The sequence below is a fragment of the Phalacrocorax carbo genome, chromosome 1 (assembly GCF_963921805.1).
Source record: "Phalacrocorax carbo chromosome 1, bPhaCar2.1, whole genome shotgun sequence".
Taxonomy (NCBI): domain Eukaryota; kingdom Metazoa; phylum Chordata; class Aves; order Suliformes; family Phalacrocoracidae; genus Phalacrocorax; species Phalacrocorax carbo.
The window spans coordinates 23002013-23020895 of record NC_087513.1 but is presented as its reverse complement, the minus strand read 5'-3'; the positions used below and the strand labels follow the sequence as shown (position 1 = coordinate 23020895).

Here is an 18883-nt window from a genome sequence, read left to right as displayed (position 1 = left end):
CAAGCATGTCTGCTTGTTTCACTTGATTTTAAGAATCCTCTCCAAGGTTCTAGATACATAAGGAAACATTTAGTGTTTTCTGATTTTCCTTCTTTGCAAGCTCATTGCTCAAGAAAGGGATAACAATTACACTGCAATTAAGATCCTTAAGAGCTAAATAGAATCTGAATATTCTTTCTGTTCAGCACCAGTTTTGGAAACTTTGCACTGTCTCTCCTGTTGCTGACACAGAATGTAGGAAAGGGTGAGGAAAGGTGAAGGTAGGCTAATCCATAAGGAAGAGACAAATCTTAAAATAGGTATGAAAACAGGAAACCCAACAGGAAGCTTTCACAAACTTCATGGCAGCTAACTCTACATATTGCAAGTAGAGAATTTAAAGTCATATAAAGCCTTGTAAAAGCATAAGTACATTCACATTATCTGTTACTTCTTCCTTCAGCATGAATAATAGATGATCTTGTTTTATTTTGGAAGAATTGTCCATCATTATTTTATTATTTTTCGGGTAGTAATATTAAACTTCTATTAGCTATTATACCAATACATAGTGGTGTAAATTTTATTTTAATTTTCTTAATCAGTTTGACCATCTTCTTTTTGCAGAAACCTGAACCTTCTGGAATAAGACCTAAAAGTGGTCCACAAGCAGGTGGAACCACACTTACCATCACTGGTAAAAACCTGGCCACTGGTTCCAAGAAGGATGTTCAAGTTTCAGTTGGTAGCCAGCCTTGCAATGTGTACGTACCCTGAATAATTAACAATACAGAGCTGTATCCTAACGAAGCACCAACCTTTTCTGGTCTTTAGAAATTACACAAATCCATTGTCTATCTCTTTATGACTCACCCCATGCAATGGAGCTCTGCACGTAATGTTCAGACAGAAATTCTCTCAGAGGCTCCAGCTGGAAGAGGCAGCTGTGAAAACACCAGAGTGCGAGATCTCAGATATCCAAAGAATTTTCCAGTTTCGGCTTTCTCTGCTTGACTGGCTGCTCCAAACCCAGCCGTGCTTTCATTTAGCATCTCCTCAGTGGTTCCATACAAAATCTTAATCTTCTAGTGCCTCTTGGCTTGTTTTTCTCACTTTTTTTTCCTTTTATTAATTGCTGCCTGTCTCTCCCCCCAAGAAATGAAATTACATGAAGCGTGCTGACATTGCATTGTTCTTGTGTTTGTGTTTGTACACTATTTGTTTTCATATCCTATATCCTTTTTAAAGCTCCTGAGTGATCTGGAGAAAGAGTTGTCTCCTCTCGTAACTACTCAGTGCCTAGCAAAAACTAAGCCTTTTTCTGTTGCTTCTGGAGTACTACCATAAAGAATACAAATCACCATAATGTTAATAACTGAAGATGTTTCCTATTCTTTTTCTTCTCCAATCTAGCACTGAATTTGGAGACGAGATCGTTTGTATTACAGGACCTCATGGCAAGGTTGAACCTGTCGGAGTCACAATGGACTATGGGGGCAAGGCAATTACAGTACCAGAGATGTTTTCATACAGTAACAACCCTACTGTCACCAAGTTCGTGCCAGTAAATAGCTTCAGCAGGTAATGAAATGTTTGTCATAACTTCATTTACAACTGGGTTGAAATATGTGTAATATGTAATAAACCTATTGCATATAGAACTGTTTGAAATAAAAACTGTACTCTAGCCATGCACACATTTAGATACATAGAGTTTGTAATCTTTCTTAACTGCAGCTGATGTTTGAAAGTGTTCTGTTTACCTCCAAACTTTAATCCTCACTTCAAAGGTAAATCCTGAAACCAGAAAAGGTAATGAGCTTCTTTTAAATTAAAATGTCTCAAAGAAAGAGATATGAAGCATTTCAGCATGATGTCAGACAACATGATCTTTGCGTTACTCACAAATCCATATCCTGTCTAAAGGAGAGATTGTCATCTGAAAGGGATATAAAAGGTTTCTAACAGTTCTTCTGTTCAGCTTTTAATAAGTAAGCTGGAAAGAGGGGAATGTTAGAGCTTGTCATCTCTTTATCCCACGAGGAAAAAAAGTATCACTTTAGGAAACCTAGACCAGGGTTCAATAAGGCTTTTAAAATGTATGCTCTCTCCTGTGGTGTTACTCATTAATACCCCATCTGGTAGCTGCTCCTTCTGGAAGAAAGCTCCCCTAGTACTAATTGTGAAACCAAAGAAATGTATGCCACTTTTATATATGTAGCAAAACGGCAAATTGTCTTTATAAATGTCCTCATAGAGTACCTCAGGTTTTGAGAGTCATTCTGTGACCGATACAAGGACAAACTTGTGACCTTGGCTCGTGTTAGTCTCTGCTGTTCCCTAACATTCTGGTCTTTCTGCCTAGTGGGGTACAGCTGGCAGAGAGAGATCATGATGTTTCTACTTCAGTAAAAAGAAGTGTAAGATCACAGCCTCACAAATAGGACATTCAAAGTGAAACTGGCTGTGACTTCTTGTGGAGAAATCGGTACCTGCCTCCTTGAATATTGAGTAGTCATTTGTGTAAAATAGGATTCATTTTTAATATTTGATTTTTATTCTGGTTTGGGTGGTTTGGGGGCCTGGACGGTTTTTTGGTAGATCAATACTCATGTACCACAGGGAATTTAAAAGACTTCTTTTTTCCTCTGTAGAAACTAAAGCTTACTTTAATGATTGCTTTGAGGATTGCTATCCCTCTAAATCCATGTTACTTCGATGATTTAATTCCCACCAGCAACTTTCACGAATTCTTCTTCTTATGCAAATGCATTATTTTTTAAACAATGTGTTGCAAATGAAAGGGAATAAAAAGCCAGGTCCCTACAGACCTGTGGAAAATACACTCTCACCTCTGTCTCTGTGTGTGTGGTTGGTGGCGTGATTTTAACAAAAACAGTGGAGAGGTAAAGAATGCAAAGACAGGCATTAATGAACAGCCATAAATACTGACAAAGCAATCTGTACTTTTTTATTCTGCTGTTTTAAAATTAGTCTGAAGTGGACATTGCTGCTTTTAAATGTTGTGGCCATTGATAGCTTTAACAGAATTCCTTTGTGTAGGATATCTAATTGTCATATAGGCATTAGGTAGCTGTTTTCAGTGGAAGCAGTAGTAGTCTAGGATAAAGCAGTCTGTAGCTATGGTACTTTGCCAATGACTTGACTTCTTTTTTAATTCTGCCTTTCAGTGGAGGGAGAAATATTACAGTAACTGGAACCGGGTTTGAGCTCATCCAGACTTTCTCATTGGTGGTATACGCAGAACCTTCAGAAGCAGGGAAAACGAATCTCAAAAGGGTAATCTTCCTTCTTTCCCCCCGAAGGCATCACACTAGATGCATAATATATAATCTGTTAAAAAAATGCATTTAAGTTTGTCCACTGGGCTTGGAGTGGAATAAGGTTTGAACAGATTTCTGGGTCTGTGCAGGGTTTCCATGGAAGAAGAGCCTGTTTCTACCATCTTGACATACATGCACTTGTACCTTGCAGTCTTCTGCTTTAAAATTATTTTCGTTCAGTATGACTAGGGATAGAAGAATTAAGCTTTGAGTGGTAAAGTGGATGTATTTCAGATTTTGAAAGTGTTTATTTTTTCTTTATCTTTCTCCTTCTCTCCCTGCAAGCTTCAGAGATTTGCTTGAAACAGGACCCAAATCCAGACAATGCTGAGCACTCAGCTTTGCACAGTCAGTGCCTTTAATTTTCTCACAACTCAGTGAACCGAGTCTTCTTTTCTTTCTTGATTCATGCATGTTCCACCTATAGCATGTTCACAAAACGTTGTGGAAAATAACGTTTAAAAAAACCCAAGCCCAACTTGCATCTCATGTTAAGAAGAACTGACATTACCGATAGTCTCAACTTCCCACCCTTCTAATGAAGATCACAGTTTAATGCAATGATTGAGGGTCTTAAAAGTGATCTTCCAGTAAGAATATTATAAAATTTTTTCTCAGGCTGGCTCTTCAATTTAAAACTGTGTTGTGATCCATATAGAGTTAGTAATGTGTATGTTTTATATAATATGCATGATTCAACTTTTAAAGTGTGCCAAACCAGCTGGATTTGGGTCCATCAGAACCCTAACCTTAAAAATTTTAAGAGGAAAACCGCCTACATTTTGTAGGCCATGAACTGCAAGACATGATTATCTTGATAACCTTAACTCCCAGGACAATCTTAAAGCCTATTTAGCATTCTCGACAGTGTTCATCAACATTTCTTACCCCCCTCCTTATGTATGCTCAGCATCTTCTCAGCACATTAGCTTAAGTTGTCGTTATGTACAGCACACGTTCTTGGTTAAGACTAGAAACTTTTCTAATCTCTTGTTTTGCTTCCACTTATATGGCAATATCAGAAATGTGGGGGAGAAGCTATCAAATTGCATATCTCAAAGTAAGAAACTGTGGTGGTAATAGAAGAAATGTTGAGAGTTCCTATTAGAGTTGTTGGCTGTGGTTGATGTTACTGAATGACTGAAGGAACTGCTAGGATAAAAACATTTGTGTAACTGGGGATGGAGGACAGGTTAACTGGGTTGTTACCTTGAGTAGTCGATTGACAACTGGTAAATTTTATTCCAAAATTTCACTTAGTAATTGTATTGAATCTCAGCAAGGTATTTTACAGTGCCAGTAGAAAAGAATCTACCTGAGATACTTAATGGTACAGAAGATGATCTGGATTAAAGCTACCATCTTAACCTCTTAACCTTAGAGCAATTTAATGATATCAGCCCAGTGTGGTCCAGAGCCACAGAATTTGGAGGCAATGGCAACTGATCTGTAGCCTAAGCTTTTTCTGCAGGCATCTGCTAGAACATAATGAATCAACAATTTATCCCCATCAACAAATATGTTTCATTTTCTTTTTGGAACTTTTAGAAGTTCCAAAAGTATTCTTTTAGAATACTGTGTTATTGCTGCTGTATGGAGAGGATACAAATCCATTTTATTTGTACATTTGTAGAAATCATTTTATTTCCACAGTCTAAAGTTAGCAACAGTTATGTACAGGAATGAGTCAAACACTAAAATGTGCATGTTCTTCTTGTCTTGTTTCTTACAGTTTGATGGAAACCTTGTTACAAGACTCAATGAAACCACAGTGGTTTTTTCTTCACCACCAATACTGGAAGACCCAGAAAACTATAACATTACCACTATTATTCTAATGGATCATTACCATCTGGTTGTAAAAAATGAGAGCCACTCCTTTGCCTATGTTGCAGATCCAACCTTTGAAAACTTCACAGACGGCATCAAAAAACAAGTCAACAAACTTATTAATGCAAAGGTAAACTTGTAAAGAGATAGTCATTGCTCGTTTTGTCCGTGAAGCACGAATGGAGTATTTCCTCCCTTTCTCAAACCCCTAACAGTGGTTTGGTACCATACCTTAAATGCTTGGTAGAGTCCCTTACCTATGCTAGATGATGAACATTGTCAGCTCCCCTTTCCTCCCACTTCCCCTTCTCAGAGACAGTTGCTATCTTTTTAGCCATACTTTGGGTTTCCCAGGGTGCGCCCTCCTGCTGAGCCTGGCATTTGGAAATGCCCTCTGCTACAGAGCTCCCAAGGACTGGACAGGACATCTGTTCTCACATCAGGAAGGAAAGGAGAGGAATTGCATCATTCCAAACCACTCTGCTCTTCCGTACGCTGCAGTGCAAATCACATTTGCTGCCAAAAATGATCCAAATGGGAAACTGCAACTCAGGACTTCTTGTCTCCCAAGACTTTGTGATGATGACTTAGCCTTGTATTTTCTCTCTAGGGCAGTAACCTGAACAAAGCCATGACAATAGATGAGGCCCAGGCCTTTGTGGGTGACGAGCCTTGCAATATAAAAACACTAACTGAAACGGACTTATATTGTGAGCCACCAGAAGTACAGCCTCAACCAAAGAAACGGCAGAAGAGAGATACCATCAATAACCTTCCTGAATTCATTGTAGGTTACCTTTTCAATACAATTTAATATCATGTGTAGGTGGCACTGATACAGTGCTCCTTAACTGAAGTAATTTGTTCTCCAAAGTTGTTGTAGTACTGTGAAGAAACTCCTTGCAGTTCTTTCTTCCTCCGGTTTCTCCCTGCTGTCTAGAAGCCGTCACACATAAAAAGCAGTCCCAAGCTGCCAAATAACTTCTACCTTTATTACATAGGAATGTAAAACTCTGTAGCTAGACAGGCTGGGGATTTTTCTTCCTCTGCTAAGCAAAATAAAATTACTTTGTGGAATAAAGTGCTAGTGACCTAAATTCAGTCTAAAATATTCAGAAATGTTTCCTTTGTTTGGCAGTTTGAGCTAGAAATTTACTTAGTGAGAATTGCTAAGAATTTAGAGTGCAACTGAGAAGTGAACCACTGTCCATTTGCACGTTTTGAGACAAATGTCTGTGCTTATCTAATTAGGTGAAATTTGGACTCCGGGAATGGATCCTTGGAAGGGTGGAATATGACACACGTGTGAGTGACATCCCACTGAATCTTATTTTGCCACTGGTACTTATTCCTATGATCGCGATCATCGTCATTTCTATCATCTGTTACAGGTACATTCCTTTAATTAGGTGGTTTTGCTGTCCTAAAGCTTTCAAGGTTCTACCTGATTCTTTTCAGCTCAGTCTACAGAAATTACCTTTGTCTTTTCTATGAGCTGCAGAGTTAAGAAAGGCAGTTACAGCTGGAAATATGTATGAGCACCAATTTATTCCTCTCACGCACACCAAATTCCTTGGTGTCAGTCAGCCCAGGCTGTCCTTTATACATAAGCACAACAATTGGTCCCAGGCTTGCCAAATGCACAACTGCAGACTGAGTTGCACACATACATTCTTTAAATGGCAGCTAAATTGCCTCTTGTGAAGGACATAACTTATTCTGTACACATGTCCATCAGCGTTATGCTGCCTCAGTCAGCACTGTAGTTCTGAGCTGGATGGATTTGGCTAAAGGGTCATTTTGGTCTTTCCAGCTGAGATAAGTGTTACCCACACACAAATTTCATGATTAATGGTTAAATTCATGCTTTACAAAGGGCCAGAACAAAATCTGTGTTTCACTTAAGACTGACTTAGCCCAATTTTAAGGTTAGTAATGAGGGCCTCATACTGTCCCTCAGGAGGCAGTGGATTTCTCTCTTATGGTGAATATCAATATAGCCAAAGCAATGCCGAAGTTTGTGCTGTACAGCCCTGATGTTCTTGCGGACCTACTGCAACCTCTTTGGCTCAGTCCCAGACACACTCTGAGTGGCTCGGAGCCTGTACAGGACATGTTGCAAGCCGTCTTTGTTCTGTACATACAAATTGAGTTTCTATACTGAATATGTGACTGAAAGCATTTGTAGCTACTGCTTATTGGATTTTAAATCGCTGGCCCAAGCGTGCTTTGAAACAGCAGGCCCATGATGGTGCCAGGCTGATTTACATGGACTCAAGACTTGGTCCACTGTTGCAGTTCTCCTCTTCCATTCTTTTTCTGCTGCTAGTGTTTAGAAAGAAATCAAAACCAGGAAAACATCCTCCAGCCCTTTGGCTTCCCGCTCAGAGCTGTTGCAAATTATTTACTTCTGCATTTTGTAACTTTCTTAAAATCTTACCTCTATTCCATAAAGACGCAAGAGCCAACAAGCAGAACGAGAGTACGAAAAAATTAAATCACAACTTGAAGGCCTGGAGGAGAGTGTCAGAGACCGGTGCAAGAAGGAATTCACAGGTATGACCGATACTTGCACTCCTGTGGGTCCTCTTGAGCAGTCAGCAGATGGGCTGGAGCAATAGTGCTAGGTTGCTAAAACTGTCTTCCAGAAACAATAATTAGTAGATCTTAGTAGTCTTGATTACTGACATTGACATACAGCAGGTATTTTGTTATTATATATGAAAGCCATAAAATAAAATAGGGAGCTGAGGTTATTAAAGAAAGTGGATAGTTTTAGCCTAAAGGAAGCACAGAGTTAGCAACTGGGAAATGGAAACTAGTTGAGATTCGGGTTACTTATTAATTAATGTGAATGGCCATTGATAGGGAGGAAAGAATGTTTCATAGTGACCAACCATGCACTTAGTATTTAGCACAATGGCTGTATGTGCCAAGTATGCGCACTGAAAACTGTTTTCAGAGCAGCAAAATTTATTTGCAGCAATCAGCATACAAAAGGATAATTTGGCAAGCTTGCAGGAAAGAAAGAGCATTTCACCCTGTTTATTGTGGGAGAACCTTAAGCTTGATTTGAGGAGGTAGCTATTTGTTCTGTGTAAATGTAGAGACATCATCCCAGGGAAGGCAGCGGGAGGTGTGAAGGCTCAGCATTTCTACATGTTGAACTACTCATTGCAATGCTTAAATTAGGCATCTGAGTGCAAACATTGCAAATATTGGCCTAAATGATTACCATGAAATGTCACCTCATTATCTGAATTATACTCACTGTTGGGTCATGTTGAAATAATCTCTACTAAAAAAAAAAAAATCCACACGTTTTATTTCTAAAGAGAAATATATTGTTTCAAATTGACAGTGGCTAAAAAGCAGGATTGACTTAAACAGAAATTTCACGATAGAGTTTGAAATTAATTTAAGCAGCTCAGGTTATCTCAAAGATTTCAGCCATGCTGGAAGCCTCTCCCAGTCTTGTTTTTCTGACGTTTCTGGGACAGGGTGTTCTTTTCTTGTACCAGCTTGCTTTCTCTGGAAAACCAATTCCTTCTGGGTTCTGGACACAAACCAGAAGCAAATCTTCGAATCAAGAACTATTCCCAAACGGGCTTCATTTCAAACCGCATTTTGAACTGTGAGAGGATCGATCAAGGTTAACAGCCCTCCCTCTCACCACCTCTCCCACGGAACTTCATACCTGTTTCTGAAAGGAGAAGGTGCCTTTCTTTTCTGACACTCCTAGTAGGGGGCTACAGCCTCCTGCTGTCTGTTGGGTTGAAGGTTTCCTCTCTGCTGCACCAAGCACAAACACTGGGGAAGTAGAATGCACATCCAAGGAGTAATCCAGTTCCTAAACTGCATCAACCTCGGCTGATAGTAAAATGAAACACTGAAGTCAAAACACCTTCTTTATCCATGCAGTGAAACTGTAATGTCAACAGGATGAAGTGCAGACAGTTTAAAATACATGGGACCAAAGATAGCCAAGGAAAGGGTTATCAGGGAGGAAATACAAATACCACAAAGCTGGAAACCACAAGATGCTTTCTCCCTCAGCTTTGCTGAATGCTATAAAACAAAGAGGTAAATGAATGAATGAATAAGAGCAATAAAATTGCTGAGACAGTAGGTCACTACATTAGTTAATGTGGTATTCTAGTCAATCAGCAATATTGGGTAATTGGAAAGCCTTCAGCTAGAATAGCTGCTCCAAAGGATGATTCCCTGATTGTTGTCCCTTTTAAGAACTTCAGAGCTTTTGAGTCCCACAGAAATGTTTCCATCAATTTCAATGAACCATTTAACCTTCCTTCCTGTCATCCCCTTCCTTCCAATTAAATTCGCATGCTTTACACTTTAAACCTTTCATTCCTTGATTGCTATGTGTTTTTTAAAATAACTTTTATTACTACCTAGGCTCAGAAGAAACAGAATGTGCATTGAGAGAGAAGAAAAAAACACCAAGAAAAAAATATTGCAGTGTCCTTTTTTGGCTCCGTGCTACAATCCTACATTCGTATATATGACCTCACACAGACGCCCATTAAGGCCCTTTTTTGGATAGGCTGCAACAAGGAAACCGTCTGTGCTAATGGCAGTTATCCTCATGTCACCATAGGATTAGCTGTGGTGGTAGTTAACAGAATAATTGGTAAAAATAACAAGAGAAAATGTGAGATAAAACAGAGTTTTTGGTGTTGAGTTGCTTTTTCCTCCATGACAAGGCACCCAAAGAGATCGTGTTGCCTAAAAAACTGCAGCCTTATTTTAAATGAACCTTTAAACTGTATTGTATATTCCAGATCTAATGATAGAGATGGAGGATCAGACAAATGATATCAATGAAGCTGGAATTCCAGTTCTGGACTACAAAACCTACACGGACAGAGTCTTCTTCTTGCCCTCCAAAGATGGAGAGAAAGACGTGATGATTACAGGAAAGCTGGATATTCCTGAGGCGAGGAGGCAGACTGTGGAGCAGGCTTTGAACCAGTTCTCCAACCTCCTCAATAGCAAATCGTTTCTCATTAATGTACGTACTGAAATAGATTCGCCTTCTCTCTTAGCTAGGCGTACCTGTGTGTGCAAGACAGTAGGTTTGCAAGCACAACTGAACCAAAATTTTTAAAAATAAGCAGTTTTTGTACGGTTCTGGTTCCACAGTAACTGCTGAAGATACACGGCATCACAGCCAGAGCTTGCGGGTGGGGCGGAGATGCAAGGTCATATTTCTGTGCCAGGTCACGTAGTATGGAGTTAGTCAATATTGCAGTGGCTGTAGGAAAACAGATATTACCCAATCTGGCATAAAAACTGCTGTTACAAGTTTGGTTTAGCCTTTTAAGAAATGTGATGAGAGAATGCTAGTTCCATCCTGGTTCATCATGGGAGTCACCTGCGGGCAGCCATCTGCTGGATCTCTGTCCCAGAGAGACAGAAGCTCCTCAAGTGGCCTATTCATCAAGATTGATGAGTGCTCACAGCAACTCTGAAGAGACTTCTAATTGCTCACTCTCAAAAACTGAGGCTGATTGTCAGGCACCTAAATATAGATTTAGGCTTCTAACTTATTCTCTTTTTTTAAATGAGGCTCCAGTGCTGAGCTAGTTAATTACCATTACAGTCATGCATTAGAGTTTATGGCAGATGAGAGGACATTCCCAGGTTTACTTAGATTAGTGTCTTTGTAATTTCATGTGAAAGGACTGGGAACTTGTGGGGAGAGGGAGGTTGAATTTTTCTTTTAAAAATTGTCACAGAACACCTTTTTTTTAATTTAACTAAAGCATCATTTTTAGATAAGGCTTCAGTGAAAGTATATAAGCACTCCTTGGGTTACTCCAGTACACTGTGTGTGTATCTAAAAACAAATCATAGGCAACATTTTCTTATAAGTAGTTCCTTCGAACTTCTGAAAACTTTTCCCTTCTGTGCTTAGGAGATTAATATTAAAATAATAATGCTTTCTTAGTGCAGACAAGTGTTGAGGTTCTTCAGAAACCTGTCATCTGATTTGATTTTACATTTGTTCTCTGTTTCAGTTTATTCACACACTGGAAAACCAAAGGGAGTTCTCTGCTCGAGCTAAAGTGTATTTTGCATCTTTACTGACAGTTGCTTTACATGGAAAACTAGAATACTATACTGACATCATGAGGACGCTGTTCTTAGAACTGATGGAGCAGTACGTTGTGGCCAAAAACCCAAAGCTGATGCTACGAAGGTTTGAATGATTGTCATATTTTCTGTAGTTCTCTGGTTTTCTGTAAATGTATTTATTTTGCAATGTGACTGTATTAAAATGCCAACTATCCGTGAAAGTCAGAAATAGCCTGGTCCAAGCGTATTAGGAAAACAAGTTCACCAGGAATAGCTGTGGAAGGCACAGGCAGGACGGCTGGCAACAGATTTCCTTATTCAAATACTGTAGTGTAGAATCTGCATTGAGATTACTGAGACATCTACCTCAATTCAAAATACAATACCAAACATTTCATTTACTTTTTAATCTAATTTTATTCCAAATGATCTAGCGTTTATACCACACATCGTCTTCATAATGAGCACACATAATCAGCTTGCATTGTGCATTCAATGAGGGCTTGCTCTGGTGTTTTTATCCCTGTTGTTATCCCAAATAAATTACAAAAGACCTTGCTCTGTGTATATTGTAGCTTTGTAATCTGGAGGTTATTTCCCAGTAACTGCACAACTGGGTTAATTTTTTAGCTCTTACAGCAGAGACCCTATTTAAGATTTTGCATAAAGGTTGCGTGCTTTTCAGTAATGAGCTGAAGGTACCCAGGAATGATGAGCAACACAAAGCACTTATCCTAAAGCAAGTACTTGCTCTCAAGGCTCTGTAGGGAAATCATTGCATTAGGAGAATGCATGTAGTTAGGCATGTAAAAATACTATCTTTCAAGTAAGCAATGTTTTGGTTTTTTTAAACTTTGTCATTAAATACCCTTACCATACTCAGGGTTGGTTTTTTTTCCAGATCTGAAACAGTTGTTGAGAGAATGTTGTCTAACTGGATGTCTATTTGTTTATACCAGTACCTCAAGGTAAGAGTTGAAGTCAGTTGCCTGTGGGTTTTTTTTATCAATAACACCTAAACATGCTGCATTGAGTATATCTTTTGGGTTTGCCTTATTTAATTTCCTTTCCTTTAAATAGGACAATGCTGGGGAGCCTCTTTATAAATTGTTCAAGGCTATCAAACACCAGGTAGAAAAAGGCCCAGTGGATGCTGTACTAAAGAAAGCCAAGTATACATTGAATGACACAGGCTTACTGGGAGATGATGTAGAGTATACGCAGTTGGTAAGTGGAGCATGGTTACTATATTATAAAATCATTTTTTCTTTTAAAATTAAGTCCTGTAGTGTTAAGTCTGAACATACTTTTCTGGACCACTGTGATCTGTGTAGAAATTCTGGTCATGGGCAGGACTGTCGATAGTTTGACCAAAGCAAGTCTCCAAGTAGGAAAACAGAATTGTAAAGTATCTTCCAAGCATTAAATTCAAGTCCTGCCACAGTGGAATCCATTTCAGTAAATCCCTTTCATAATTTTCAAAGTCTGTCTGAACAGTGGTCAGAGTGTTTGGCTCCTTCCCTTTTCCCATCTAAAATAACTGACAATTGATTTTTGCAGAATTTTTGCACTAACATTATACTCGAACCTCAGGTTGTCTTTCTCCCTTGTGACTGCTGCTTGTCAGCATATCAAATGTCATTTTATAGATCATTTTATTAGTATACCAGAAGGAGCTCCTCTACAGTCTTGGGTGATGGCTCTGCAATCTGCAAAACACTTTATGAACCTATTTCTGCACTGTTCCTGTGTGAGTCAAACTCTCCTGAACATCCCAACTGACACTGAAAGGGGTTTATTTCCACCCAAGGAAATCATTCCCTACAGTGATGAGGGGAAGCTGCCTCTACAGGCAGTTCTGGAGACCCGTGTTAGATGCTTTAAGCAGGATGAAGTGGCCAACCCTGCCCCAGGAATTCCCTATCTGAGCTCCACCAGCCACCAGTGCCATGGTCCAGTTCTATTACAAATTCTGCTTTGACTTAATTCTGTTCACTGCCACAAATTTCTACCACTTTTTCAACCAGACTCCAGCAAACGGATTCACTGTCTTTTTAAAAAAATGAGGCAGTCTCCTCTATAGCTGTTTAGGGAGCATATATTCTAGTTTTAGTCTTTCTGACAGTCTTGCTGGTTTTGTTCAGAATACAGTGTAATGAATATCAAAGATGCACAGACTGTCCTTCAAAGACCAACAGAGGAATTTTTTTTTCCCCTCTCATATCTCTTTTATTGACATGTTAGGAGCCATTTGTGGTTGTCTCCAACTGAGAAAGATGCAGTGACATAGCTGCACTGTGGAAAGAGAAACTTAATAAAAAGATTTATTAAGTCCCAGTTTAAAAAAAAAAATCACCATTTTGTGTATTCTGAAGGGATGCTGATGGGAGGGCTGATGTGAGGAGATTGCTGTAGGACTTTCACTCACAGAATCACTAGACTGTGACCTAGACTGCCTGGAGGAAAAGGGTATGCTGGGCAAGAAGAAATATTTTCAGTTCAATTGATACTTTAGAGATTAGTTGAGTTATCATTTTCAGATCTGAGCTGGAAGTGCCACCCATAGAAACCACACTGACTGGCAAAGCTGGGTATATTTTCTCTTGTGTACGGAGAACAAAATTTACTTGCACTGTACATCGTGTAAGTCTTAATGGCAATAATTCTTTATTCAGTCTGTTTCTTTTCACAAAAAAGCCAATGCCTGCAATTAAGCTAAATGAATGCAGTATGAAAGCAGAAAATTTGTGTATGCAATCAGATGTGGGCACAACAAGCATGCTAGCTAGATATTAAACATTTTAACAGTACAGTAGCAGTATTTGGTCCAGATTTACAGACTTCCCATCAAACAAAGACTTTATGTGTGTGCGTGCATGGAAGATGATGAGATATATATATATATATGTATGATGAAGGATTATGAAGGGGGTTATTACTGCTGTAAATTTTTAGGATCTTTGGCACGATTATGACATTGTTGTGGTACCTGTGAACAGTTAGGGAGCACTTGTGCACCAAGGTAGGTTAAAGCATGAGTTAATTGGTTCACTTCTGCCTGAAAGTGAGACACGGTATAGAGCAGTTGTCTGGTCTCTAATTGCTCTTATTTAAAAGATGAATCTGTTTTGCATTGCTGGTTACTCTGACATGCTGCATACTGAACCAGCAGCAAAATCATGTCTAATTATCATAAAGCTAATAGGAAAAGGAAGGTGAAATCTCATTATTAGTTTGAGAGTTTTGTCAAGGGACAGCGCAATCATGTTTAATTTGACTGCCGTATGGCGTAGCTTTCCTTCACTGTTTAAAAATATCAGCCCTGCAAGTTTATTTCTGAAGTTTGAGATGATAAATTCAGGCATTTGGTTGGCAGGACCGTGTGTACCTGAGAGCTGCGATGCTTTGGATGTGCTTGGCCTCCAAAGCTACCTGACTGGCAAATGATTCATGGGGGCTCCAGCCTGGTGTACTGATACAGCTAGTGAAACAAAGAGGCTTTTCGTAACATCTGTTTGGTTTTAGTGGGGTTTTTCCTTCTGGGGAGGTTTCCTGGCCATCGTTTTCTTATTTGCTTTTGTCTGTATTAAAACCGACACTTACATAGTGAAGCTACTTTTAAAAAAAATCACTCTAGATTTAGCAAATTACAGGCTTTCAAGAAATTCTTTTTAACATTGAAAAAAGAATGTCAATGCTATCAGAAAACAGTAATATTTTAGAACTAGCATAAACTACTTAGGTGTATGTCCTGGAGCTATTAGAGTTATTGTGACAACAAGTAAACAGTAAAGTCTTTGAACACCAAAGATTATATAAATGGCTTTTATATATGCATATATATATACGTGTGTCTGTGTGTGCGTATTTATATATACCTAATGAACAGCTGGTCACAGGAGGTAAAGTTACAGGAGCTGAACAAGTCACTGCTCATCAGCTGAGCCACGTTAAATCACCATATGTACAGAGCTAGTCCACTTGACTTGAGAAGTAAAGCCACAACCAGGAAGACAGTGTAAAGGAAGGCAAAAGTACACAATATTCTAGGAGTTCAGCAAAGTGCAGCTCAAATGATTATTGGGAACTCGTTAAGTTTGGGCACTGCATTACTTGTGCTTTTCTGTGTTCCAGGTTGTCAGGCTATATGAGAAGCATGTAACTAGTCAGTGGTCCAGCTGCTTTGTTCTTGTGCCTCCCTCTTTGATAAATTCCCAAGACTCAATAATAGTAGCATATTAAACATGAATAAATCTGTTCTGCATCTTTTATATTTTGTCATGGTGGGAGGAATTAGCTGGAATTTACGATATCTGGTTGGCTGTGTAACAGCGAAGGATCCCTCAATTCGTACTCCCATTGCATATATGTGCTGCTGTGCAATGATCATTGCACAGTGAATTTTAGATATTGTTTGCATTTAAATTGCCCAGAAAAACAGATTCCGAGGTAATTCAGCGCTAGCTTGTCTTAATAACCATGTACATTCTTTTTTTTACAGACAGTAAATGTATATGTACAAGATGGAGGAACCGATTCCATACCTGTGAAAGTGCTGAACTGTGATACTATATCACAAGTAAAGGAAAAGATAATAGACCAAGTCTATCGAAATCTGCCATGTTCTCAGTGGCCAAAAGCTGAGAGTGTAGTTCTTGGTAGGTAGCTACTTGTGATACTATATTGAGCAGGTGAAACACGTTGTGTGATTTTGTATTTTCCAGAAAAATGTCTTCAAAAACAATATATTTTTTTAAATAACAAAATTGAAGTCATGTTCAGCTGGATGCAAAAATGCAGCATGTTGCAGCAATTTTAATATGCATTAAAAATTAATGCTGTCTTACAGAGTTCTTTTTCCTGACTTTTGAAGTTTTGGTGTACTGTCATTAGTGTGCAAAGAGCCTGTTAATGACTGTTAGCACAAATGTATTCATGTCTGACAGAGTCAGTATCTCAGGTACTAATTAATGTGATAATGACAGCATGGACAATTAACTGATGGAGAAGTAATGATGCTGTTTCAGAAACTAGTACTGATTTTGACTTGCCTTTATGATGGTTATTCAAAAGAATTATAACTTATAGGAGCCGCACTTTTAGGAGATGATGAGCCAGCCAGCCTCTGAAAATCATCCTCCTTGAAGGCTTTCAAAATTCTCTCTTCTTGAGAAAAAAAAAAGAATTTGATATAGCTTAAAAGGTCTAATAATCTCATAATAAAAGCTCCAATTAATAGTTTTGTAATATCTTCATTACTGCCGTAATCTGAAAGTAGAGGGTGGAATTCTTGCTATCCAGAAAATCCTAGTAAATTACCTAAAATTGCCTTTACTATTCCATATAAAGTCCTACTCTATTTTGGACTGAAAGCAGTTCTTGATATATATATTTGTAGTATCCTATGCAAAGGAATTTAACTTTCTGTGGAAAATAATCAGAAGTCATCTGTATGGCTGGAAATAGTTCACGCAAACTTGTGTAATAAGGGCCAAACTATTAAGCAATAAAAACCACACACCACGGCATGGGCCAAACTGCTTCTTTTAGTGTTCCACAGTGCGTCAGTAGGTCTCTAAACTGAAACATTCTTGGAGTAGTTATTTTTGCACATGGCTAAAATCTGTTTTTTCTCATTTTAATTATTCTTTAGAGTGGCGTCCAGGTTCTACTGCACAGATCCTCTCAGACTTGGATTTAACATCCCAAAAAGATGGCAGATGGAAACGTATCAACACACTAATGCATTATAATGTAAGGAGGTGGTTCAGAGCAATTGTTTGCATCTATTAACTGTTGTCTAGTAATTAATAAAATCTTTCTTTGTTTTTAGAGAAACTTCTGTGCTACAGAAGCATCAAATTTTAAAAATCCTAGCTCTGGGTCTAGGCAGTAAAAGCTTGCGACCATGAAAGGCTAGGTCTAGACATATTGCCTAAACATTTTACCAAAAACACACCACCTGAATGCCAGTACTTTGGTTTCCTCATCATTGCAGTGTCCAAATCCAAACTCCCCTTTTGAACATTCAAAAGCTCCTTTTGCTAGGTCTCATATTCATCTCTTCTTTTCTCTACCACTTCCTACCCCTGAGCATTACCTCTGTCCTTGCTCTGCTGCTAAACAGATTTTAGGTTGGTCTGGTTTAACAGCCCAGTCAGGAGAGCAGATGCTGACATTTGTACTGTGTGTTTTCAGTTTCATACTGTGCACTCTACCAAACACTTGCAATCCCCTTACCTTCCCGTTGTATGCTATTTATTGCTTTCTAACAACAGATATCCTGATTAGGAAAGATAGAAGTTAGTTAGTTTTCCTTCAGAAAACAGGTCTGATTCTTCATGATAAACCCCATTTTTGTACACAGGCGCCCACACCAAATTGAGGAACCACGGAAGTCTTGGAGATGCTTTTAGCGCTTTCAGTAATCTCAGAGGAGGTGTTGATGGGATCTCTTCTTAAAGGAGGGGGAGGGATTCTGTTCTGAAGTGCAGTCAGTTGCCCAAGAAGCCTTTGAAGCACCAAGAAGCATTAATCATAGGTCTAGATTCCCTGCAAAAGATTACAGAAACCGCAGTTCAGGTGTAAAGAAAGAGGTTCAGTCATGCATACTTCTTTCAAATAACATCCCTGTGTATGTATTTTCAAAGGTCCGAGATGGTGCCACACTCATCTTATCAAAAATGGGAATTTCCCAGCAGCCAGAGGATAATCAGCAAGATGTCCCAGGGGAAAGTAAGTATCTTGTGGCTTCACTACCATGCAAAATGACTAGAAGACAAAAACCACACAGAGAGAGTGACACTGCTGTCTTGATCTTGCTTATCGAGCACGTCTGTGGAGCTAGATATTCCCCACCAGACTATATAGGTCTTATTTGTTGTGTGTTACCCACTGTACACTTGCAATGGTTTTCTTTGTTCTCATTATAACAGCCTTAAATAATGGGGCTTTAACAGTAACCGCTGTGAGTCCATATCCAGGCTTAATAAAAAACACTCTTAGCAAACATTTCCTTGCATATTTTGTTTCTTAATCCCACCACATCTATAGTCAAACTGTATGTTTCATCTTTTGAAAGCTTTCTCTCTCTTCCTCCTTCCTCCTTCCTTTTTCTTACTTCCCTTTCCAAACTTCTTCCATTTCTTATTAGACTCAGAATTGAATGCAGTGTTCTAGATGAACCACAGTAGAGACCAGCTCCCGTCTCCGTGACTTAATGGATCTGATGTAATTTTTTAAATTGTGTTTCTTACAACTATGTTGCCTTGCAAACTTGCCTCTGTACGTTCATATTTTGTGCCTCCCTCCCTTTGAGTGATGCTTCTCCACCTATGCTAGCTTGGTTTTTCCGGGGTTTGTTGGTTGGCTTTGTTCGTTCCATACATGTTATCTTTTTAGATGCAGCGTTTTCCACAATTCCTTTGTTCTTTTTGAGCTTTGCAATCCACTGTAAGTTAGTGTCAGGAATTTCCATATAGTGTTTCCTCTCTTTCCCATCACTAAAGCAGTTGTTGCACAATTCTTATATTGCTGTCTGCTACAGTATGCTGGACTTCTCAACATGAAACAAAACCGATTAGCTTGCAACGTGTCTTTTAAAGCTTTTACTTCTACATGTTAGAATTCTG

General features: G+C 38.9%; 1 protein-coding gene across 7 annotated transcripts in view; it reads left to right on the top strand.

Moving 5' to 3' along the window:
- PLXNB2 (plexin B2) overlaps positions 1 to 18883 on the top strand; it is a 258485-nt gene that overhangs the window by 224084 nt on the left and 15518 nt on the right. For all 7 annotated transcript variants that reach the window (XM_064446059.1, XM_064446082.1, XM_064446068.1 and 4 more), the window contains 14 exons: positions 607 to 743; positions 1393 to 1560; positions 3171 to 3279; positions 5056 to 5283; positions 5764 to 5940; positions 6405 to 6544; positions 7609 to 7709; positions 9956 to 10185; positions 11195 to 11376; positions 12154 to 12220; positions 12333 to 12479; positions 15754 to 15910; positions 16906 to 17006; positions 17903 to 17987. In XM_064446059.1, the coding sequence (XP_064302129.1) occupies positions 607 to 743; positions 1393 to 1560; positions 3171 to 3279; positions 5056 to 5283; positions 5764 to 5940; positions 6405 to 6544; positions 7609 to 7709; positions 9956 to 10185; positions 11195 to 11376; positions 12154 to 12220; positions 12333 to 12479; positions 15754 to 15910; positions 16906 to 17006; positions 17903 to 17987 (2029 nt within the window). The remainder of the gene's footprint in view (positions 1 to 606; positions 744 to 1392; positions 1561 to 3170; positions 3280 to 5055; positions 5284 to 5763; positions 5941 to 6404; positions 6545 to 7608; positions 7710 to 9955; positions 10186 to 11194; positions 11377 to 12153; positions 12221 to 12332; positions 12480 to 15753; positions 15911 to 16905; positions 17007 to 17902; positions 17988 to 18883) is intronic.